Raw genomic sequence first — 25,450 nt, forward strand, 5'->3', positions numbered from 1 at the left:
TGGGGAAAGCTTCAAACACAGGTAACAGTTTGCAAAGAATCTGCCTGCCTTGTACTCCAGCGTGGGGAAGAAGGCAGGCCAAGCAGTGCTCGGGAAGCAGCAGTGGTGGATGCTCCCATTGGTTTGCAGCACTGCTGGCACGTCATTGTAACTGTACGGTCTTAAAGTGGTTCTTAAAGTGCTAAAGACTACGAGCTGCAGCTCTGAAAGTGAGGTAAAGAAAGGACCTCGCCCTCCTTCCACCTGCCCTCTCAGGAGGCTGAGGTCTCAGTGCACGGTTTACAGACGTGGCTAATTATTCCGAAATAGATCAGACGAGCGCAGCAAGAAGGAACGGCAGCTCTGCGCGGCGGCGACGCTGAGATAAAACGGGGACTCAAACTGCGCGCATCCCAAATTCGCGTTTCCCTGACGCTGCATCGTTCGGGCTTTCAATCCGCATCCTCTGCCCCTCGGATCTCATGCGGTGCTGCGCCAAACGGCGAATAAACACCAATGAACTAGCAGGCCGGTGCTCGCATCCAGCGTCACCGCAACCCCCGCGTCCTCACACGTGACGGCGCAGCGCCCCGCACGGGTCCTCACGGCGCCCTCGGGCTGCCCGTCGCACTGCCTGCGCGAACGTGGCGCCGTCCTCGCGCGTACCGGCGCTCTGTAGGGCAGTCCGGCGTTGTGAGGACCCCGCGAGGACCCCTGAGCGGCAGGTGGGTGCGGCGGGGGGAGGGGCCGGGGTCGGGGTCCAGCCGTTCGGGGTGTGATTTGAGTGCCGCTGCTGTGGCTGTCAGTGGGGTCCGTTCCAACCCAAGCCGCTGTGTTAAGCCTTTTCAGATGGGATATTAAATATACCCAGTCACAGTTCTGTTCTGTTCAGTCTATTCAATCACACTGTTCTAGCAAGCCCGTGCAGTCATGTGGTCTGTCTGAAGCAGCTCAGCAGAAGATGGAAGCCGTTGGGTCGGTGGTCGTTACCGCCTGGCAGGCAGAAGGAAAGCTGCTATGTTGGACGTTTGCTCAGCAGGGCTGCAGATTCAATCCGCAGGGCTCGCAGCACAGCTGTCACATCGTATTTTCCGATGACAGCTTTTTAGACTTACACGTAACCTGACTGCTTTCTTCCCCAGCTTTGGAGTGCCAAAGCTTCTGTGTCACGCTGAATCTCTCCAACCTATTTCTGTAACGCGGAAAAGCTGCTGGACTGCCTCCTCTGCAAGAAAGAGTCACCAGGTGCCAGGAAGCTCCAGGCTGATAGCCTGCAGAATCCCCACACAACTGGCACACAACTGCTCTGTCCCTTCTGCAGATCCAACTGCGAGGAACAAAATGAACGACATCCGCTTTTTGAGAGTGCTCTGAGCTTTATCGTCGGAGCTTAGCAGGGCTGTATTCGTTTTCCCTTGAACGGCACCTCTGGTGTGGCTGGGACTGGCTGCAATGTGCTCCGTGAGGCCTTGAACCAGCAATCGCAGACCTAATGATCCCCTTCCCAACTGCCGTCATTGCGTAGAGAGTTTTTGACGCAGAAAAAGAAAGGCAGTTAACAAACAAATAGCACCTGATTTCCATATATAGAGTCTTTGGGAAAATACCACCCCATCAATTATGCATTTTTTTTTAAACGCTGCCTTTTATTTCTCTGTCTGAAGGGGCCCATTTCACAGTACGAGTAATGTTCTGAATAATCCCGGGCTTGGCACCAATGAGGCGCTTAACTGAGCTCCTTATTTTTATTACCCATTGTCTGCTAACCAGTTTTCTGTCATTTCATTTCTTTCCCTTCTCCCTGGGGATGAAGGATGGCAGCTCGGCGCGCGCTGAAAGCTGTCCTGGTGGATCTCAGTGGCACGCTGCACGTCGAAGACTCGGCCGTGCCGGGTGCGCAGGAAGCTCTTAAAAGGCAAGTTGCCTCTTTCTGTTCTCTCTGATAGGTCGTGCCAGGACTGCTTGCACAGAAATGCTTCTTGAAATGGTCTGAAGGTCTTGCCTTCTCCTTCTCAAAAAATGGTGTCTAAAGAAATGATGGCATAGTGAATCAATTTCACGTGGCTTAGATGAGGGCAGAGCAGGCTGTGCAACCCCAGGAATCTTTCTGTTGTTGTTCTGACACCATTTCTGTGGAGAGTTCATCTTGCAAAGGCTGAAGAAAAACAACAGGAAGTGGTGAATGGGCAGTAGGAAGAGTAAGTCAGGAAGAATGGGTAGGGTTGAATTAAGCATGGAAAGTTTTTACTAGAGTTTTATCGACTGCTTTAAGCTTTTGCAAAGCTGGACCATCGTTTGGTTGGAAATCTCACAGAGGGACTAGGAAACTGCAGTTCTTTCCACAAATAATTGTGTGTCAGTCATTATTTTTTGAAGATGTACAATGGTAAGGAACTAAACATGACCGAAGTGTTGGATATCCATTCGCTACTCAGTGCATCTTGTTAATCCATGCCATTGTCCTCCCTAAAGAGACGACAAAATGAAAGTCCTGCAACTTGATTGGGAAATAAATGCACAGATTCCATTTTTAGGGTTAGCTTTCAGTATTGAGGTTAAAGGTTTTTTTAAAAAATATTTACAAACATTTTTGCTTGTTTGTTTTTTGCTGGTTCACACTTGTGAAAGGTCAGTACATTTTTTTTTCTGTGCAGCAGAATGAATGAGAGAGAAGTGGCAGGTGCAAGCAAGACTTCCAGATTGACCAACTTTATATTGATGTACTCCATACAGTCCTGATACCAGCATTTGTTTCTATAGTAACGAACAGAAGATGGCGATGATAGGGGAATAATTAAAGGAGATGCCATTGAAATTGTCTCCTAAAATGGTTTGGCTGTTCAGTAATATGTAGGGCAGTCTGTAAACAAAGTGTTCTGCAGCGTTGAGACTTCGCTTTTCATCCGTCAGGCTGCGTGGCGCTCCAGTTACAATTCGGTTCGTGACCAACACCACCAAAGAGTGCAAGAAGGACCTGCTGGAGAGGCTGACCAAACTGGGCTTTGACATTGCAGAACATGAAATCTTCACGTCTCTGACGGCAGCCAGAAATCTTCTGGAGCAGAAGCAGGTGCGGCCGCTCCTCTTGGTGGATGAGAAGGCCCTGCCTGATTTCACAGGTGAGGTGGGCAGAGAGCAGCACGGGAGGAGGTGTTGAACCACTGTGTGTCTTCGTGGCTCTCTCCTCTTGACACCCTTCCACAGCTCCAAGTGGCAGTCAGAATCTTCAAATAGGCAGGAATTCAGATAGAACTTTACACATGTTATTAATTCACAGTGTAGAAAGTAATGTTTATCACTGGATTGTTGGAGATTTATTGTACCTACCAATATCCAGGGGCCCCCAGCACAAGAAGGATGCAGAGCTGTTCCAACAGGTGCAGAGGAGGGCATGAGGATTCTCAGAGGGCTGGAGCACCTCTCCTATGAAGATAGGCTGAGGGAGCTGGGCTTGTTCAGCCTAGAAGAGAAGGCTGCATGGAGACCTCATGGAGAACTCTGTAAATATGAAAGCTGTGAAACCCAGTCATTTGTTCCATCTGACATCACATCCAGAGAAATACAGTCCCAGCAATGTTTTGTGTTCTCAGTAAGGCTTTTTTCGGGGGGGGTTAGAAACAGCTGAAACAGCAGCAGAATTCACTGAAGTTAAATCAGTTTAATCTTAACATATCTGGGATCTTTCCATCAATTTTACAGTAGTTGTTGCTAATTCTCTGTCAAATGACAAAGAATACAGTGGCAACAGTTTATGCACTGCTTGATTTGGGTATGAGTTGTTTTGTTTCTTTGTTCTGCAGGCATTTTGGCTTACACTCAGTGCTGCTCTTGAAACTTTGAAGTACACTGGAGAATATTTTAAATTCCTGTTAGTGACTGCTATTGAATTATTCTTAGATAATCTCTCAGTAAAGTTGGTCACAGATGGATGAATGTAATCCATTCTTGGTTAATGGACCCAGATGCTTTCGGGTGGTGTCACAAATCCACGTGGCATCTCTGCATGCTGTGCTTTACTGTCTGAGCTCACTGCAGGATGTGTGCAGGAAACAGCTCTGATTGTACTCTCTGGAGACCCAGGAGCTTGAGCTGTCACTGTGAAAGTGCAGAAAATATTCTGTGTATAGATCCACGCCTTTTCTACAAAGCTTTTCTTCACTTCTACAATACATAAAGCCAGTCTACAAGACACATCTGTGTCAGAAAATGCTAAATTTTGCTGCAAAGTGATCAATTTCACTTGTTGCATTTGCTGACTGTCTGTTGCTAAGTACAAACAAAATTCAGCTCATTCAAAATGATCACTGTCGTGTTCTGATTTTGCAGGGATCGCCACTGATGACCCCAATGCAGTGGTCATAGGACTGGCTCCTGAACACTTTCACTATGACATGATGAATAAAGCTTTTCGGTAAGTCGGCCACTTCTTGTGGTTGTCTTGTGCTTTTCCTACAGTGGTTCCTTGCTTGTTCCTACAATGCCAGAAAATATTCCCATATCACCACTACGCAGTGAGGATGATGTTAACTTTTATGGGTTTGCACCCTTAACCATTAGCTTCCACTTGAAGAGGCTGGGATGTGAGTCTCTTGCTGCATCTAGCCCTCATTTCCCATTCACAGGGAAGTTGGCAGAGGAACTTCTGCTGGTGTCAGCTTTGTTTGGTCTGAAGGAGTATCAGTGCCTGGCAGCATCCTACTTTTCTTCAGCCTGGTGTCAGGACCACATGCCTCGTCCTATACTGCTCAGATAATTCAGTCACTGACTGTGAAGAGCCCAGTATGACTGGGCTAGTAGGCAGCTGCTGGGTTGAAGTCTATCATGAGGCTGGCTAAATCCAACCTGACGCGAGTCCCAAAACAAAATACGTAGCGTAAGTCCATTCTCTAGGCACCATTTGAAATGACTGATACTAAATTTCTTTTCTCATATACATGGGATTTTGATGCCATTTAAAAGAATTCTCTCAGGCGAGATCCTTCCTGTAAACTGCTGAATGCAAGTGGTTGTAGTGCCACTGTCAGATTAAATCCTTCTGTGTCCTGGAGGCATCCTCCCATTGAACATAGCTGGCTGCTCTCTGATACATGTGCCAACTCTCTTCTGACAGCTTGCTTTGGAATGCATTGATCCAATAGAAATATTTTGTGATAATTAAATGAGGAGCTGACTGACATCAGAGAAGTTATGGTCATTTCTTAATTACTTTTCCATTTCTCCACTCGCTGCAGGCAGTCCCATGTTCCATGCAGGTTTTTAACAGTTTGGCCAGCTGGGAGATGCACATGAGAACCCTTTTATGGTACACGGAACTGTTGGGAATCCAGTGACCAGTTGCTTGCAGCTGTTTTCCACTTGGGATTTTTGCCTATGGGAAAAAACCCAAATCCACCTCTGTTTCTGAAGCATACTTAACTGGGGAATCCAGTGGAACATAAATGTGCCTAATATCTTTGTGCCTTTTCAATATGGAAATAGAAAATCAATGCAAAATGGTCCATTTCCTACCTGAGATTCACAGGAACACCCATCTCTGCTGAAATTTTACTTAATTCTCTAAATAAATGCTAGCTTGCTATGATTCCATGATTCTAAATGCCATTGGAAGACCTATTTGGGTCCCCATGAAAGTCAGTGGCTGTTTTGTCATCAACTTAAAGGACTCAGAACTTCAGCTGTAAATATCTTTACTTTTCGTATTTTCCTCTTCATCCTTCAGGTTGATTTTGGATGGTGCTCCTCTTATAGCTATACATAAAGCCAGGTATTTCAAGAAAAAAAACGGCTTGGCTCTGGGACCTGGACCTTTTGTAGCTGGACTGGAATATGCCACAGATGTCAAAGCAACAGTGGTGGGAAAGCCAGAAAAAACGTTCTTCCTGGAAGCTTTACGAGGGACTAGCTGTGCCCCAGAGGAGGCTGTCATGATTGGTGATGTACGTGGGGACCCTACTACCTGCCTGCTAGTGCAGTGCTCAGCTCCAGTGTACAGAGGGGCTCCCTAGCCTTGTTGAGAAACTGTGTCCCTGCCCACAACCTAACTGTTCTCTTCCATCCCAGGACTGCAGGGATGACGTTGGTGGGGCCCAGAATGCAGGCATGCGTGGGATTTTGGTCAGGACTGGTAAGTACGTGATGAATTGGTCATTTCATGAGACAGTGGTGAGTCCCATCATCTTGTCCGGGGTACTGGCAGCTCACGTGCCCGAAACAAAGCTGTGCACTGAGCCTCTGGAACCTAGAGAACTGTTGTAACATTTTGATTGTCAAAATCAGTCGTATCACTGTAACCTCTGTTCATTCAGGACCTTGATGGCATTCCACATAGTAATTATGCTGGCAGTTATATATGGCAGTTCCTTCAGACAGAAGGAATTACCAGCATTACTCTGATAGATCCATGGGCTAGGGAAGGTCTTTCTCTTGTAGTGAAAAGCTGGGAGATGTTGTTGCAGGACAGCAGATCGGCATTCCTGTTGTCATGTGTGACTGTTGCTGATCACAGAAGGCTGCAATTTTTAGAGGAAAAAAAAGAAATCCAAAGGAGTAAGTGCACCTTTTTGTTCATTTCTTCTAGGTAAATATCGACCAGCGGATGAAAACAAAATCAATCCAGCCCCTTACTTAACGTGTGAGAGTTTCCCAGAGGCAGTAGAACATATCCTAGAGCATCTGCTATGAGAAGTTGGATAGTTTGAAGAAACACCTGGTTCACATAATTTACTCTTGCTTCCAAAATTAAGGTCACAGGATCAGTGCATGCTCATCAGAAACCTAGCCATAAGCTCCTTCCCATCAAGGTGTGAAAGGAAGAGTAGTGGTGCATGGCCCCATCATGGTCACAACACAGCTCTTTTCCTGCACTCATTTCTTGAGGCAGTGATTAGGGACCTCGGATGATCGGCAGGACAGGTAGCACAGGAAGGCTGCAGCACAACTGCTTTCCTGAAGGGTGCACGGAACGTGGTACAGAGTTCTGTTTTCAGTTTCCATGAAATAGCTGATGGAAAGCCCACTCTGAAAACTGGAAAACTCACTGGAAGCACTCAAACTGTAAAGCCTAACAACACTTTAGTCAGTCTACAGTGATCTCTCTGTTCTAATTTCAAGGCAGAGATAAGAGCCTCTAGAAGTGACTTCTATATTAAAATAGTGCCATTGTTAATAATAACTACTGTTAGCATCTTTACTCTCGTTGGACCAGATCCTGGTTTTTGTTTTTCAGATTTTGCATAAAATTAAAAGTGTCAGCAGTGTACAGATGTTTTAATTAGATGCTGTTATTAAAAAGAATGGTACTCCAACAAAAATCTGATATTAAATGCCTTAGACTTTGAATTTTTAAAGTAAGTTAGACTTCAGCAGGGTCCTATTAACGCTACAGTTCCAAAATGTCACTATTGTCTTTTGTTTCTTTTTAATGTTATGGGAAAAACCCTTTGTGAGCCGTGGGGACATATTCAAGTTTTACACAGTTGGTTAGTAGAGCTGTAAAATGAAATTTAATTCTGTCGTGTGTGTTGCTTCTCCTCTGTGTTAAACACACCAATATGAACCAACTCTGTAATGATGGGAAATAGCTTTTCTGGTCCATTTGCAAACTGTAATAATCAAAGTCCTTTACAGTTGTTTTATAGTGCTCCTGAGTCTTAAATTACTAGATTGTAATTATACAGTACTGAAGTATTAAGCTTATTGAAAATATAGGTTTGTGTTAATGAGCCATGCTCATTCTTTGTTAACAAAAAATCATTGTGATGAATGAATGGGAAGCTTGCCTTAAATGAAAGATAGTCTGGCTGCAGCCAGGTGGTGGGTTACTTACAGTTAGGTTAACCTACAGCTGTGAATAAATTTAAACATCCACTGTTCTGCCAGCACTTCTGAATCTGTGTTGTTTGTTGGTGGAGTGCATACAGGAGGTTTGTGGACTGCAAAGTCAGGTCAGGGAGGTGAGAGATCTCTTAAGTAAAATCCTGGGAAGAAATTTCTCTCATGATTATGCTAGATTATATTGCTTTTCTACCACGACTCCAAATTGTTTCTAATCCTTTGCCCTTTCCACCTTGGAAATAACCCAAACAAGTAAGTAATAGGCTTCGGCTTCGATTTCATACGAAAATAACAAACCAACCAAATGTACCAGGCACTGTTAAGCTCAATTTCATTGAAAGCAATCACTTACTTAGGCTTGGTTAAAAAGGCACACAGGTCTCTGCAGAGCTGTGGTGATTGTGATGCTTTAGTGAGTCTCAGAAAGGAGGGTTACCCTCATCACCTGCTCTGGTTCTTGGACTCCAAACCTGTAAACAGCTACTGAGAATAAGGACTGAAAAGCAATCCATCTTTAGATCTTTATACTTGAAGTTAAGACTGGAGTTTTCATGTCCTTTGACATTTCCTATTGGTTTCTCTTCTCCTAGAAACTCAGCACTCCCTTATCCATCACCACTCAGTCCTTTGGAGGTGACATAACTGCCATTTTGGATAGTGAAAGTCCTCGAAGTACTCAGTCTTTGGGGATTTTTCTTCTCAGACCGATTCAAACTCTCTCTGCCAAGCTGTGTACTTCTGGCTGAGTTTCTTTGCTGAAGGTTTGGTGTGGGTGATCACATCCAGGAAATCTGCTGTTGTGATCGTGTCCAAGCGGACTGTAGCTAAGTTACTGTTACCTGCAGAAAATAGAGCCAACATGGTTTTCAGTACCAAGAGACACTCAAAATGATCCTGCCTCGTTTACCAAGAAACAGTGAACTTAATGAGATAAAGAAAAATTCATATGTATGCAAAGAGCATGGATATTGACAAAAAACAGGCTCAATTTCAGATGTTGTTGGGTAGATGGTTTAGGAAGATACAGGTTAGAACTTTTCTAAGCAGATGACAGAGCTCCACCTGCTGGAGTTTAGAATTTCCAGACTTGGAGCAGTAGCTCAGCATTTCCCAGATCCCATTCTCCAACTGGAGCTGTGTACCTGGTTGATGGTTTTCAAGGGCATCGAAAATTTTCCTCACTGGTCTCATGGCTGCTTCCTTGCACACAAGTTTGATGTCTGAGCCAGAGTACCCATCGGTTTCCTACAACAGAACGATACATTACAGCTTACAGGCTTACAAATCAGAAAGCAATGGCATTTAGAAGCATCAAGTCATAGAATGTTTTGTGTTGGGACCACACAGATCAGCGAGTCCAACTCCTTGCACCTTGGAGGTGCAAGGAAAATAATGAAAATTTTCTTCCTAATTTTCTGTAGGTAAACTAAAACTCACCTTTCTGTGTCCTCATCTTCCCTGTTAATAAAATATTTCTTCCCTTTTTCCTTCATGAAACAAAATAGGGACCTTTCACTAAACAAAAGTAAAAATGGTCAAATTGGACAAGCTGTAGGTATTTCCAAAGAATTTAGGAAGTGATAAGGGGCTGAATAAAGCAAGCCCAGTTTCCTTGTCGGACTCATCCCTGTCTGAGTGCTCTTTTCTCCTGCAGCAGTGTAGCTGGCACAAACCTTCCCTATGCAATTAACTGTTCATTACCCCAATAGATTGGAAGTGCTCCCAGCTTGGTGAGCTGGGACCTCGAGCGCTTGCTGCAGTGCTGTCTCACCCGGCCCAGCAAGCTGTAGTCCAGGTCTGTTCTCAGCTCCACTCCTCCACCATTGCTCAGAGGTGGCAGCCAGTGCTGGATCATTGCCCGCCGTGCCTCTTGATTTGGGAGGTCGACCAAAATCCTCTTCTCCAGCCGCCGCAGCATGGCAGAGTCCAACTCCCTGCAAGCAGAGAAGAGGAATCACCTCAGTGCGTTGTTGTGTCAACGAGCCAAAATTCTAATGGAATTTCGAGTATTCAAAGGAATACCCTTCATTTTCACTTCCTTGTGATGAATCGATGAAGCCTGAAAGAAACAAGTTTGATTCTTTCTGTTCCTTTCTCAAAGCTTCCATGACAAATTTCTTCTTTCAAACCAAAGACTACACTGATTCCTTGAGTGAAACCCTTTTTCCAGCAAAGTCTACATACAAACACTACTCCAAGAAGGTGCCAGCCCAGGTTCTGCAGACCTCAGGATGCCTGGCTCTCACGTCAGAGGGATCAGGAGTCCCTCTGTCCACTGAAAATACATATTTTTGTTATCTTAAGAGCGAATTGTTCTGTTAGTGATCAAATGTACGGCTTAGTGACAACAACCAGAACAAAATAATAAGCACTACACCAACCCCAAAATTATATGAAGTAAGAGCTCAGAGGTTATTAACAAATCCCTGCATGAAGAACCTATACATCTCGTATGGGAGAGGGTGGGTGGCTCTTCAGTGCTCTCCGAGGTTGACATCATGAGGCATCACGCCTTCCTAGCACTGCCATATATCATGGAGATAGACGAGATAAACAACACCAATTTTCATTTCCAGTTTGTTTCAATGGACAAGTTTTTTGTCCATACAAAGTGCCATGCTGACAAGCAGTAGGAAGCAAGGGTGGGCAGCAAACACAGGCTGAAGGGGAAGATCAATAGCGGCAGTGCAGCTTAGGACAGCATAAAGAGCTTTGTTTAGGCTTCTTTTCATTCATCTAAAAGCAGCTTGGTACTATCTTTTTTTTTATAATCAATAAATATCCAAGCTATACAAATCTCTTGAAATCCAACTTAATACCAAATGTTTGCAAGAATGCAGAGCTGTGCTGGGAAGCCACAACCTCTGTGCTATCATACCAAGGGTATTTTGAAACTTTGCTATAAAATACCCCTACACAGCTCAAGACTTTTTCCAAGAAGAGTGCAGACACTTGGGGACGCTGTTATTGGCCACAGCGTGGATGGGTTGTGGTTGGACTTGGTGATTGCAGTGCTGTTTTCTAGCCTTAATGGCTATGTGGTTCTAAGACTGCTGGTAGCCTAATACACACAAAAATCATCTGTAAACAGGTGAGATCTTTAAAGGAGGTTCAAATCCCACTGACCTATCTGGAAGGAAAAATTTCCATATTAATCTTATATATTAATATAATAAATAAAATATTAATTTTATTAATAAAAATGAAGGCTAGGAGCTTCACTGTTGGTGTAAGATGCTCATGGTTCTCACTACGTTTCCATCTTCCTAAAATACTCTTCTAAGTGTACACTCAGAGATCCACCACCAGCCACGCGGTGACCTTCACTGCTCAGTTTCTCCATCTGAAAGGGTAACGATGTTACAGTAACAAACATTTCTAATGTTCTACTAATGAACCACACAGGAGATGAACAGGTTCTTGATGTGTTATTTAAATTTAACTGTTCACACTGTAGCTACTTATTTTTCAGCATTTTTATACCCAACTAGAACATAATTAAATCAGTCTGCTCAATTCCTTTCATGTAGATCCCTAAAGACAAAATGGGGTGGATTTTGTACTGACTTAAATTCATGAGATTGTCTTAACATAAACCCCCAAATTCACATGCGTACTCTGCTATTATGGCTATAAAAGCCATTGATGGTTTTGTACTCACACTATTGGGCCAGGCTAGGAGCCAGGCTTGTTTGTACATGTAACATCCACATAAATTTTCAGTGCTTACAGTCATTCTCCTAGTTAAAGAGGCTGTGAGCCCCAAGCAGACATCAAGTCAGGTTTTGAGCATGTCCATGCAGCAGAGAAACAGAGCATCTATTTCTCTGTTGATAGTGTCACAGCATGGGAAACCTACCTTCTACTTAGATGCAAAAATTACATTTTATGAACACAGAGAGGATTTTCCCATATATGTCCTTATGGCACCCTTGTAAGAACCAGCCAGAAAAGCATTAATCATAAAAACCTTCCGGGTTGTTACCCAGAAGTGAAGCAAAAATGAAGCAAATCCAGATGAGTGCCAGACCTATGAAAGCCAACTTCAAAAGCAAGCTAATTGATGTGCTTCAATTCCCTGCATAGGTGTTAACATCTTCTACTTTGAAAAAAGCTTTATGAGCTACAAATCCATCCACTGAAAATAGCTGCGCTATTTTCAGGGCACTGAAATGATCAGAAGGCTGGAGCAGCTCTCCTATGAGGAAATTGAGGGAACTGGGCTTGTTTAGCTTGGAGAAGAGAAGGCTCCATGGAGACCTCATTGTGGCCTTCCAGCAATTGAAGGGAGCGTATAAACAGGAGGGGGAATGTCTGCTTGTGAGGGTGGATGGTAGTAGGACAAGGGGGAATGGTCTAAAACTGAGACAGGGGAGGTTCAGGTTAGATATTAGGAGGAAGTTTTTCACTCAGAGGGTGGTGAGGCACTGGAACAGGTTGCCCAAGGAGGCTGTGGATGCCCCATCTCTGGAGGCATTCAAGGCCCAGCTGGATGTGGCTCTGGGCAGCCTGGGCTGCTGGTTGGCGATGCTGTACACAGCAGGGGGTTGGATGATCATTGTGGTCTTTTTCAACCCTGGCCATTCTATGGTTCTATGATTCTATTCCCAATTATGTTAAAGAAACCAAAGAATTTTGTCCCTCAACTTACAAAAGTCCCAGTTGTCACCAATAAAATCCAACTTCCTATTTATGGAGTATCCTTCTAAGCACTAGATGTTTTAAGCACCTTACAGTTCCAAGCTGAAACCCTTCTTAGCTTAAACATAGTAAATAACTTGCCTCTAAAGTCAAATACTCCATTTTAAATATTAGCAGCTGGTAGCACTGGCATATGTTGACTTTATTATGGATTATTCTCATATGGCACAAATAGCAAGAATTGTAGAGTTTAAAAGTAAAAGCCCCAAATTAATCTTTAAATGCTTTAACCAAATATCAAGGCTTTTTCTGCAAAAGTCTAAATAAAATCTTTATCTGTGCTTAGAAGCTCATGCAAATGTATTCAAAACGTACTCTCTGGATCTCTTACCATGGCAGATTGGAAGCTGCTAAAACAAATACAAGATCATCAGATCGGGCCAAGCCATCCATCTGCACCAGTAATTCTGTTTTCATCCGCCGACTTCCTTCGTGTTCACCACTACCAAGATTCAGAGAAACATTATTTGCTCAGTGCATTAAAGTAATCATCTTTATTTATACAGTGTCATTCACAGCAACCGAGCCCTCGTCCCCACTTTGCCCCAGTTCCAAGCATGATTAAGCTCCATTAGCTAACATTGAAGTATTAAAATCAAGCTTTCTAATGGTTACTTAAATGCACTGTTTTCAGAGCATTAACGTGAGGAGAACTCACCATTACTGAAACCAAACAAAATGTATACATATATGTTAATCCAGGTAATTGGTTGGATCTTCGGGTCCCAGACATAGAGTAACTCTTGGACGAAATCCAGAGACAAACTCAGAGCTTGAAGATGGCAAGAACTACCACTCAGGCTTAATTACCTCTCCAAAAGCACCCACATATCAGCGTGATGTTAGTGCTTAATAGGGTTATGTAAAAACAGCTGTATAATCTTTGACAAAGGTCTTTACTGAAATACATAACTGATTGATGCTAATGAGAGTTTTTAAACAATATGAAAGCAAAATTTGGTCCACCATCTATTAACTGACAATTATTATAACTTGTATCTTTACTATATAGCATATTCAATTTACATATCTTTGTAAGAATACAACTTACAGCGGATGATGTACATACACCCCACGCTCTAACGGGTTCCAAACTGTCAGAACAATATTTTTGTATTTCTCTGCTTCTCCTGCATGTTTGATCTTTTCAATCTGTTTTAAACTATAAATTTTCTACGCCATGGATGACAGTAATAAAATCCTTCTATCCTTGCAAGTCCTGGCAATGTCACCAGAATTAGTCCCTTAACTGAAAATGCCTTTCCACTGTGGACACTGCATCACACTGTGCTCTGCTTCAGCCTGTGCTAAGTGTTATAAACCAGCTGCTTTTTACTTGCATCTCTCAAGACACTTGTTGTTTCCCACAGCTGTCTTGAAGAACTTTTCAAATACACCAGCACTGTTTATGCATTATTGAACCTCTCTCCTGGTTACAGTCTTTCTAGACGCATGCTTTTCATAGTTCCGTGCTCAGTTCCCTCAACCTTTCCTCATAGGAGAGGTACTCCAGCCCTCTGAGCATCTTCGTGGCTTCCTCCAGATCTGCTCCAACAGCTCCACAATCTTCATGTGCCAGGGGCCCCAGGCCTGGATGCAGTACAGCAGATGGGGTCACGAGGGCAGAGCAGAGGGGGACAATCAGCACCCTCACCCTGCTGCCACACATCTGTTGTTGCAGCTCAGCTACTGCCTTCCTGCTGCAAGTGCACACTGCTCATGTCCAGCATTTTGTTCACCAAATGCTTCTCTGCTGGGCTGCTCTCAGGGGTTCTTCTCCTAGTCTGTACACGTACTTGGGATTGCCCCGACCGAAGTGCAGCACCACGCATTTGGCCTTGTTGAGCTTCATTAGGTTTGTTCCCACTGTTCCAGCCTATCCAAGTCCCTTGGGATGACATCCCTTCTTTCTGTGGTGTCAGCTGCACTCCTTAGCTTGGCGCCATCAGCACGCTTGCTGAGATGGAACTCAATCCCACTTTCTATGGTGCTGATATTGATCATGAAGAGCACCAGTCCCAGATGGGCCCCTGGGGGATACCATTGTGAACAGCCTCCGTCTGGACACAGAGCCATTGACCACAGCCCTCTGGTTGCAACCATCCAACCAATTCCTTATCCACCAAATAGTCCACCCTCCAAACCCATATCTCTCCAATTTAGAGAGGATGGAATGTGGGACCATGTCAAAGGCCTCATACAAGTCCAGGTAGATAACATCAGTTGCCCTTTCTTTGTCCACCAATGCTGTCACTCCATCACTGAAGGCCATCAGATAGGTCAGACAAGGCCTTTGGTGAAGCTGTGCTGGCTGTCTCAGATCACCTGCTCATCCCTCAAGTGCCTTAACATGTCCTCCAGGAGGATCTGCTCCATGATTTTCCCAAGCACAGAGGTGAGGCTCGCTACCCTGTAGTTCCTCGAGTCTTCCTTTCTATCTTTCTTAGAAGTGAGAGTGATGTTTTTTTTCCAATCCTCAGGAACTTCACCTGACAGCCATGCCTTTTCAAACATGATGGAGTGTGGCTTGGAAATCTCATCAGCCAGTTCTTTCAGGACCCTGACATACATGCCATCTGGCCCCATAGACTTGTACATATTCAGCCTCATGAAGTGGTCTTGTACTTGCTCTACTCTTACACTGGAAGAAATCTTACTCCCCTGACTCTCACTTAGAGGTTCAGGAATACAAGAGATGTGGGAACCTTGATAGACAGTGAAGACTGAAGCAAAGAACTTGTTGAGTACCTCAGCCTTCTTAATGTCTGTTGGAGCCAGTGTACTCTTCTCATTTATCAGAGGAAGTATGCTCTCTATGGCCTGTCTCTTCTGACCAAAGTATCTATAGAACCTCTTCTTGTTATTTTTCATGTCCCTTGCCATGTTCCATTCCATCTGCACCTCGCTTTCCTCATCCTATCTCCTTATGTCTGGACAGCATCCTTGTATTCACCCAAAGTCACTACATTCCACTACCTTCTTTTCCCTCAGTCTGACTAGCAGGTCCTTGCTCAGCCATGCCACCTCCCTTTCTCCTCTGCCTGATTTCTTACACTGTGGGGTGGTGAGCTCTTGTGTTCCCCAAAAGGTATTCTTGAAGAGAGCTCTGTTACTCAGAGGTAACTCTTCACAATCTCTAAATTCCTTAACACTAGTGGAGAGCAACTTCCTCATCCCTCCTGCCTTGCCTATCCCTTGTATAAAGCTTGTAACATTCAACTGTAATATCCCATCATGTTTCTGTAACAGCAATTAGGCCATAGTTTTCTAATTGCACTGTGGTTTCCATCTCCCCTTGCTTATTTTCCATGCTATGTGTGCTATTGAAAGGATGCATTGAAAAGGGGTACAAATACTCTCCTAAATCTACTGGAAGTGCTCTTCTTAGTTACCCAGAGATGGTGCCTCTTTGGCTCATCACAGACTCCAGTTCATCCAAGAAAATTGTGGAAGGAGCATGGTAGCGGGCCAGCTCAAACAGCACCTGTTTAGAGAGAAAAGAGGCAGAAGAAATAAAGAAAAGTAAATTAAAAAAAGCAACAAGATACTCTGGTACAGAAGATCAATAATAGAGCCCAGACACCAAGCTTGCAGGGAAAAAGAAGGTATGTGCTCTGGGTAGGCTGAGGGTCCCTGAATCCTCTCAAATTCTGAAAGGTTTGTAAAGGAGATATAAAGAACACAGGATGTAATCCTGTCTTTATATGTAAATCTTTCTAGCCAAATCCTATCAGAGTACCCTGAGAATAATGGGATAGAAGAAAATGATCCCTCAGAGGATTCTGGGAACTCCTGCATTGTTATCGGATATTAAATAAACTGTCTTTTACTGGTGCTCCATTTCTAGTTTTTTAAATAAGAATTTGAGGGAAAAAAAACCAACAAACCCCACCGTAGTGAAAAAAAATGGACTTATTCCCTTGCTGAGAATTATGCAGTTATTTTGTTTCTCCTGATGAAACAAACATAAACTGCTTGAACCACCAGGGCTAGATTAAAAAATGGAATACTAAACTGACTGACAAAATCTGGGTCTGTCATTCTGAAAAAAAAAACTTCACCTATTTTTTCTGGAATCGGGGAGAGATTTACATTAGTAGTAGGAACATATAGTCCTTTTTTTTCTGTGGTGAAATACCACAGATTTAGTGGTATCATTGCAAGTGCTGTATCATATTCACAAATACCTTTTGGGTGGTGGTGTGTCAAAAAACAGACTTCCCTTCTTTGACAGGAGGGAAACGAGGGAGCCTTGGAGCTGACCCTTGCAGAAAGGCTGAGAAGCACTTTGAAGGAATCATTAAGTTCAGTTAGCAGTTCTGCTTGGCTATCCCTTATTCAATGAGCCAAAAAATGTTTGCTGGCTTCATTTTGCATTACAAAACAAAACTCCACACCAAGAATCTATTTTAAATCTTCTGCAGAGGTGATGTTCCCATTTTAAGAACTAGATACAGACTTACGTTTTGTCTGAGACAGAAAGGATTATGAGTATCAGAGGAACACACCCTTACAGTTCTGTTTTAAACTCCAGTTCTTTAAGCAGGAACCTGATGTTTGTGTAATGAAGAAGATAATCATTCTCACCCGGACAAGCTTTTCTGAATCACCTCTCCATTTGCTGACAATGGTGGATGCTGATATGTTGAAAAATGTTGTGTTGCACTCTGTGGCAACAGCCTTAGCAAGCAATGTTTTGCCAGTACCTACAAAATAAAAAAAAAAAGTAAAAAAAAAAAGTTGAAGAAATTCACTTTCTAAAGGAATACAATTTAAATTTTTGAATAGTTCCCCTCATCTTCCTATTAGTCAGATTAAGTAGGAAAAGTCCACCCAGGATCGCCTAGGGGTTGGACTGGATGACCTCCAGAGGCCCCTTTCAACTCCTACAATTGTGTGACTCTGTGACTTCATCTCAAGGCAAAGTTGATTCATGTGGCTTAAGCTGAGCAGCAGAGATCTAATACTAATTCTTGTTTCTCCTGAAATATTGTATTTTGTAAGATTCCAATGTAGAAGCTGTTGGGATTGTGAGAAAGGCAAATGGACAGGTTAGAGAGTGAGAGAGAGATGTAACCAACATTAACTGTCTCTCTCATTTCAAATTACAGAACATTTTCTTAGCAATACATTAATACGCAAGATCTCGTTAATCAGTGATTCATTTGTAGTACAAAAATAGAACGGACAAAAAACTGGAAGGGTTGTAAAGATCCCCATACCTGGTGGTCCATACAGCAATAAGCCTTTCCATGGAGACAGAATGCCTGTAAATAGCTGAGGGTACTGTGGGAACCAAAAAGGAATTCATGGATTGTTACTGTATTATCTGTAACAAAACACAAGGGGTTGTAAACCCTACCCCTGCTGCTCCTACTGCACTCAGGGAATCTAAGAACAGAGAAGAAACAAAACAATGCAATATACTCAACCTGAGTATTGAGAAAAATACTGCACTGACCATCTGAAATTGTTTTAAGTCTATCACTCAAATGCTTCCATTCTTCAAGGATATTCTCTTCTGTACATTATCTCACATTGAATTAGCATAGGCCAAACCCTGAGCCTTTTACACTGCCAGAAGTGTCAAAGAATAGGACCCCAACCTTCAGTTTTTATACTGAAAGGATGTTTTCCTATACAAGAATGCCCCTTCTAGGAAGCGGGAACAGTTCTAGCAGGAAATGCCTACAAAAGCACCAAAATTGGTGGAAAATGTGACCCCCACTCTAATCACAAGACAAATGTTAACGAGACCAACAATTGTTTTCATCTATTTAGTGTCTTACCCTTATAGGATAAACAACTGCTTCCTTGACGAGCCTCTTAGCTGCATCCAGGCCAATGATATCATCCCATTTCACGTTTGGGTTATGGAGATAAATGTCCTGCAACACATGTCACATCCTGTGAGCAAAACTTCGCCTCCGGCAAAGTGAAAAATCAACTCTGTTATAAAGTCATACTGTTACATAATTAACATTTAGTCTTATGTAATAGTACAAACTATCCAAGTCTTCTACGAATCTTTCCTTTCCATTAGTAGTACTTTGTGTCTTTGCCTTCCAGAGACTAATTGTTCTGCAGAAGATATCCTCAGTATAAGTACTTGGGATACATTCAGCTCTCTAATAAAAACAGGCAGGCTCCAGAGACTGAAGAAAAATTATGTGCTTGTGTCCAAGGGGAAAATTTGATTTAATACAATTAGAAAAATTATTTATATAGAGTAGATTACACTTTCCCTTTCTATTAACAGCAAATTAAGATGAATCAGATTTATGACACCAAGTAGAGGCTTCCATAACTGTTTCCAAATTAAATTAGATTGTGCTGTGAAATAGATACTACATGCTATTTATTTTTATTGATTTACACAGTGATGATTACCATAGCAACTAGGCAATTTAAAAAACATATCCCTTAAAAAGCATATCATAAAGCAACAAACAGCATTTCCAGCTAACAAAGATAGCCAAGATCTCTAAACAAATGAAATAAGAATCCGACCTTACTTTGCTTACAACAGTTGCAAGTTCTCTCATCTCACCATTCATGCCAATAAAAGCACTAAGGGGTTTCAGTAAGCGTTCCTAAAATTAAAAAGAATAAATTCTTACCAGACTTCAGTTATTTTTAAATAGATAAACCGTAAAATAGTTTCAGAAATAAAACGGTGCATCATAGCAATAGCAACTTTGAAAGATGTAGAATATGGGTAAGAATAATGCTTTTGAAACAAGCCATATTGGTAGTAACTCATCTTTTCAACTGACAGAACCTAACCCCAAGTTAACATGAAAATGAGCGGCTCTCTTATTGCAGATGTAATCCTGAACATGCCATACGTAAATTAAGTGAAAAATGTAGGCACGTCATCACATTGCCACAGACTCTGTTTTGAAACTTTCAAGTGTAGCAACTGCCCAGCCACTGAAGTATTGTGGGTTCTGAATCACAAGGCACAATTTGTATCTGCTGCCTACTTTTGTGTTCAAAGAGCCAACAAAACTGTCAAGAAGTCAGGCAGCATCAGGTATGACTGAAGGAAGAAATACACCACTCCAAAACCCAAGACCTGTAGCACTTTGGAAGCATCACGGTGGTATTTTATTTTGTTCCTGGTTATATAAACCTTACTTTAACGTATGCTGAGAGGAAATACAAAAAGGAACACTTACCGATGGGTCTGGATCCCAAGTAAGGCTGTTTAAACCTACTCCATTTGGGGATACTTTGACATCCTGGACCATCCCATGCAAGTCAACTACTTGGCCCTAAAGAAGAAGATAATGTGATAGGGATGGTAGCTCCACTATTAAAAACACACTGGGTCAAAATTGTGCTTAACACTATAGCAATTAGATTCTTTGCTGCAGATTTCAAATACAGGAAACAGCTGACTGAGGAATCTGCACACACTGCTATCATAAAGCAGGTTAGGATTCCACCAACCCTTCTTGGGGGAGGGCCTTCTCCTCCTCCTCCAGTTCTGTTGATTGCTGAGATGCTTAAGCCAAAGTCAGGTTGCTCCAGAGTTACTGTGCTCTCATTATTCTGAAAAAAATAACCATTTTAAGACAATACATTGTTGTTTAAGAGCTACATTTTTGCGAGGGTGATTAATGGTGAATGCTTAAATTAACGGAAAGACCACTGATTTCACATAAGTTGAGTTACATGACTTCTCTTCCTCTGATTTTGATTTGTGACTTGCCCCCCCAGCTGACAGCTAGAAAGCAATTTCTCTTCAGTAGTCAATTATGTTCATTGATGTGGGACTTGATGATGTTAGTCTTTACCAACCTTAATGATTCTATGATTCTATACTGCTTAAATTGCAGAATTAGGAAAATCCCGAAGTCACAAAAATTGTATGGTCATCTCACTGACTCTAGCTACTCCAGATAAAATCCCACCGATCTCAACTGCAATGTTGCCAAGATTAAACACATTTCAACCTGTTTTGGGCTCTCCTTGGTGGGTGATTTTAGTTCTGTACTCCCCAATGAGGTTTTTGATGATGGTTGTTGCATCAGCTGCTGCTTGATCCTTGGGAGATTCTGAGAGCTCGCTGCCCTACAATACAACAAATTAAGGCTTCAAAGGCATTCACAACCTCTTTCTTACTTCAGTACAACATTATTATAACTGTGCTGTATGTTGTTAGAGGAAAATGTCCTGCTTGGAAAAAGCCCCATGCATTCTCCTTACCTTCTTTGCCTTCCTCCAGTTCCCAGCTGCTGTTTATTTTCTGCTGTGGCAAAATCAATATCGAAAGGGAATTAAGACACAGAATTTTAAAAAATAACAACTTGCTTTCTTTCCCTCTCAGAAATATTTTGGAGCATATTTTAATGATCTTGGAAATAGTGATGCAAAAACAAGAATGTCCCTGTGGGTCCTCCCAACCCAAGATACTCCATTTCCTTTGGATCTCAGTGTTGCTCTCAGACATATGAAATGTTGAAAGCTGCTCAGAGATACTCCCACACCCTCACCCCTATCCTGCTGATTTTTTTAGTTTTTTTTTCTTACAAGAAGTGTAGGAAGAGATGTTGGAGTTTTCTGCACCCTCCAAGCTCTTCAGAACTTACTTCTTAGGACTTCCATACGTCACATTTTGCGCTGAAGCACAGAACCACTCAGGCTCTCAGAGTTGTAACAGAATGCTCATGTTCTGGTTTGCCTTATTCTGCATCATTCATTTATATCTCACACCTTTAAGCCCTTAAGCCCTCGGGAGAAAATAAGCCAACTACTTGTTTGGCACATTAGCTTTAGTGCATGTCCTACAAGTATAGTAAGAGCATTCACGCAGTGAGCACAGAGGTACAGAAGTGCCAAGAGGGTATCATATTAGGTTTTGATGGAAAAAAAGGGCTTTCTTTTGGAATACATACCGGTGTCCAGGACTTTCCTTGTGATTTTAGGATACTTTTGAAATTTTACAAAGTAATAGCTTTCATATTCCATCAAAATTGTCTCAAGGTCAACGTTGTCACAAACTTCAAAGCCACGTAAACCTAATTTTGTCTCTCGTTCCAAAGTGTTTGCAGCATCCATGTACCTGGTAATTACAAGAAAGCAATGAGCAAAAAGCTGTGACTTGTACAGAATGGAAAGTTGTGAGTTACTACAGAACACAACATTGTGAATTATTACCTCATTGTGGTTTCTGAGAGAAAAGGGAAACAATGGCATTAGTAAGTAAATGGTATTTTTAACCTCTACCTGTCATCAAATCCACAAACTGTATTTAAAAATCCTTTCAGCAAGGGATTGCTAAATGTGCTTGAAAATGACACAGGATGCTGTTGCTGCAGAAACTCAAACAAATAAGCAGAATCATCAAGATATTTAATAGCAGATCAGCTCCTGCTTGGCCATGCTGTCCATTCACCCATCAGAAGACAGAGTGGGAGGTCAGACATTGACACAGACGTGGGGCACTGTTGCTTAGACAACATACCCTTCCTCCATTAAGTAATGCAAGATGAGAATTAGGAGATTTTTCCGCCGACCTTCTGCTCTCAGCTCATCCTGTGAATGAAGACAGGACTTGAGATCAGATGTAATGTTCACTTTATTGCTGTAAACAGCATCTCAGTGCAGCCTATGGAAAAAGATCAAGGCAACAGCATGCAAGAACTGCAAAACAATGCACTGCTAATAAGCAGAACTCATGTGGCTTTCATGTTATTTTTCTTACACGTTATCAGAGCTACTGGATGGGTGGAAAACTGCTCCTAGAAGAAAGCAAAAAACTCAGGTTGACAAATAACTTATGACCTTGCTGTGACTGTGGATCTCCACCAGCTTCAAGTTGCTGGGCATTGTGTGGTAGGGTTCTTACAGAATAACATACAGCATCCTGCAAAGGTACACATTTGAGATAGCACAACCAGCAAAAGGCACTGGGTAGAGCAAGCAAACAGTGGCTGAGCAGAACAGGTATTTCCATGATTTTCCTGCGGGCGTGGGGCCATCTGGTGGAAAAATGAGGAAGGGCCGGGAGTTCGTTTGAACATTTCTTATCAGTTGGAAATGTATTTTACGTATTACTAAACAGATCAGTAACATTTTCCTTCTGGCTTTGGAGACAAAGGAATCAAAGGGGCTGGTGGTGTATTCCAGTGAGGTGCTGCAAAAAGAAAGGAACCAGTTCATGCTCATGAGCAATGATTCCTCATCAGCATCCTGCTGTAGAGGGATCTTTCACTTTTCCAAACTGCTGATCTTCAGTAAACATTCTGAATTGTGGATGTTTTCCTACTTCTGCAGGACTTCAACTGCGTGTAGAGAGGAAATGGTAAATCTTCTGCTGCGTGAAAAAACAGGAGAACTTCTGAGTGCAAAGTTACTTAAAATTCAGCTTAGCTTTATAGTGTTTAATTAGTCGTTGGAATTGCACGTTGTTTAGAGCCACTGGTATTTCAGAGGATGTTTGAGCGCTTAAAGTTTAATAAGCTTCTATTCTTAAAAGAACAAAAAATGGATGTAATTACATTTTCAATTACCACAGGGGATTTAGGGGTCCGTGCAATTAATAAAAGCTTAAGGCACTTAAGTGTGATCTTCTGTTAAAAACTACACAATTGAGCACTTAACCAATTATCTCCAACAGTTAGAGAACATTTTATTTATTTCTTGCTTAACAAAAGCATGCAACATATCCCTCTCTTAGCAGGCATTTGAAAGTAAATTCTAGCAGAACCATGTATTTTCTAATTGAATTCATTTTCTTATTTCCCTCCCTTTTACTAAAATGCATTTACTTCAAGAATCAACTTAGTTTTGTGCAATTCCTTCAAACTGATTGGGCTACTAAAAGACTAATTTTATTCTATAGTATTTCGTTAGTATTTGGTCCCAGATTTTGGTGTGAATATGTATGATGTGTGAAGGACACAAATAACACAAATAACACAAACTAAAGATGCTGAGTTTACAAATTAATTAGAAAGAATTAACTCCTTCTAATTTGTACAAATTCAGTTATACAACAGTGAACACCCACTCCTGCAGCTGGACTACGTTCATTATAGTTTATTCTTTGAAATAATTTTCACAAATCCCCACTGGGGAGGTTTCAAAACAGATCCCTTCTGTGCTGCCTAAGCCCTCTAGTTGGGAGAGGGTCCAGAGGAGCCACAGAGATGATCAGGGGACTGGAGCACCTCCCCTACGAGGACAAGATGAGGGAGCTGGGCTTGTTCAGCATGGAGAAAAGAAGGCTGCGGGGTGACCTGATGGCAGCCTTTCAGTACCTAAAGGGAGCCTACAAACAGGAGGGGAGTCAACTCTTGGAAAGGGGAGATAACTGCAGGACAAGGGGAAATGGCTTGAAGTTGAGGGAGGGAAGATTGAGGTTGGATGTCAGGGGAAGTTCTTTACAGAGAGACTGGTAAGGTGCTGGAACAGCTGCCCAGAGAGGCTGTGATGCCCCGTCCATCCCTGGAGGTGTTGAAGGCCAGGTTGGATGGGGCCCTGGGCAGCCTGGGCTGCTATGAAATGTGGAGGTTGGTGGCCCTGCGTGCGGCAGGGGGTTGGAACTTTGTGATCCTTGAGGTCCCTTCCAACCAGGGCCATTCTGTGATTCTGTGATTCTGTGTATCTGGGCCCAGGAAGGGACTGTCATGGAGCCCCCCCTACTCCTGGGTAAATACACCATCCACACGGGATGCTCCAAAAGTAGTGCCTCCCACTTTGTTATGTTGGCCCATGATGTCAGATGTGGTTGTTGTTGGTATGGCAGCACAATTTGAATCTTCCCACCATTCTGGTAACTTTCTATGATGGAGAGGAGGCACTGGTGGACAAACTAAGGGCAGGCTATGTCACCTGTGCGGACTTGTCCAAGGCCTTTGACATGGTCCCGCACCACACTCCTATCTCTAAATTGGAGAGATGAGAGTTTGAAGGACAGGCTATCTGCTGGATAAGGAATTGGTTGGATGGCCGCAATAACTCTATGTCGAAGTGGCACCTGGTTACAAGTGGTGCATCCCAGCGGCCAGTGTGGGACCAGTACTCTTTTATCAGTGACACAAATGATGGAATTGAATGCACCCTCAGCAGTTTGCTAATGGCACAAGGCTAAGTGGCATACAGACTCAACAGAAGGAGGGGATGTCATCCAGAGGGTCCAGGACAGCCTGGAGCAGCGTGTCCACGTGAATCCAATGAGGTCCAACAAGGCCAAGCAGGCAGGGAGGGGGCTGTTCCCTCTGCTCTGCCTTCATAAGGCCCCAGTTGGAGCGTGCCCTCAGCACAGGAAAGCTGTAAAGCTGTCAGAGCGCGTCCAGAGGAGGGTTACGAAAGTCGCCCAAGTGCAGCAACAGCCCCCACGTCACAACACAACCCACAACCCACACCCCCCCCCCCCCCTCAGGCAAGACATCAAGTCAGCTCTCAGCGCCTGCGCACTGCGCCCGCACGCCGAGCATGCGCAGAACCCAGCGCTGTTCCCATAGCAACCGGACGCGCGGCCTGGCGTTCTTACCGCCTCCCTCGCCTGGCGCGCGGCTCGCAGCGCCTGGCAGGAGAGCTCCATCGGACGGGCAGCTGAAAGACGCGGTGAACGGGGAACGACAGAGGCGCCGCAAACCGCCGAGGCCCGCGGCTCCGCTCGTCCTTCTCGCAGCCAATCGAAGCGTCCGAAGGCAAATGAATGATTGCAGAGCCGCCCAATCGGAGGTGGAGAAAGTGATGGCGGTTTAAGCGATGAGCCAATCACTGTCGGGAGAAAGGGCTGGGCTGGAAGTGGTACTGACCAATCGCTGCCGGGCTTACAGGAGCAGTGGGCGGTGACGGGTGAGGCAAAGCTGGCTGAAATCAAACCGGGTGAAATCGCACAAAACCAAAACCAACCCAAACACCTGAGAGGTGTTGCCATCTCACCAAGGCAGCCTCCCGTGGCGGAGGCAGTGGGTGT

The 25,450-nt window shown here is 43.4% G+C and overlaps 2 protein-coding genes across 5 annotated transcripts; one reads left to right on the forward strand and one right to left on the reverse strand.

Moving 5' to 3' along the window:
- Nucleotides 1-253: 253 nt before the first annotated feature.
- Nucleotides 254-7,301, forward strand: HDHD2 (haloacid dehalogenase like hydrolase domain containing 2). Of its 2 annotated transcripts, XM_048931644.1 has the most exons (8): nt 642-704; nt 1,122-1,224; nt 1,793-1,894; nt 2,890-3,098; nt 4,306-4,390; nt 5,699-5,915; nt 6,040-6,103; nt 6,557-7,301. In XM_048931644.1, the coding sequence occupies exons 3-8, from the start codon at nt 1,794-1,796 to the stop codon at nt 6,658-6,660; spliced, it is 780 nt and encodes a 259-aa protein (XP_048787601.1). In that variant the 5' UTR covers nt 642-704; nt 1,122-1,224; nt 1,793; the 3' UTR covers nt 6,661-7,301. The 2 variants fall into 2 exon arrangements, with proteins under 2 accessions (XP_048787600.1, XP_048787601.1); XM_048931643.1 differs by lacking the exon at nt 1,122-1,224 and having other exon boundaries at nt 254-704.
- Nucleotides 7,302-7,977: 676 nt separating this feature from the next.
- On the reverse strand, nt 7,978-25,188 carry KATNAL2 (katanin catalytic subunit A1 like 2). Of its 3 annotated transcripts, none has more exons than XM_048931609.1 (16): nt 25,019-25,188; nt 21,986-22,056; nt 21,417-21,583; nt 20,728-20,767; nt 20,475-20,592; nt 19,969-20,070; nt 19,695-19,790; nt 19,029-19,106; nt 18,303-18,401; nt 17,736-17,799; nt 17,101-17,219; nt 15,906-15,997; nt 12,845-12,955; nt 9,584-9,746; nt 8,955-9,057; nt 7,978-8,651 (listed from the first exon to the last, which is right to left on the reverse strand). In XM_048931609.1, exons 1-16 carry the CDS (start codon nt 25,067-25,069, stop codon nt 8,512-8,514), a joined length of 1,614 nt encoding a protein of 537 aa, XP_048787566.1. In that variant the 5' UTR covers nt 25,070-25,188; the 3' UTR covers nt 7,978-8,511. The 3 variants fall into 3 exon arrangements, with proteins under 3 accessions (XP_048787566.1, XP_048787565.1, XP_048787567.1); XM_048931608.1 differs by having other exon boundaries at nt 20,728-20,770; XM_048931610.1 differs by lacking the exon at nt 21,986-22,056 and having other exon boundaries at nt 20,728-20,770; nt 25,019-25,124.
- Between the last annotated feature and the right edge of the window lie 262 nt (nt 25,189-25,450).

This window comes from Lagopus muta, chromosome Z (assembly GCF_023343835.1).
Source record: "Lagopus muta isolate bLagMut1 chromosome Z, bLagMut1 primary, whole genome shotgun sequence".
NCBI lineage: Eukaryota > Metazoa > Chordata > Aves > Galliformes > Phasianidae > Lagopus > Lagopus muta.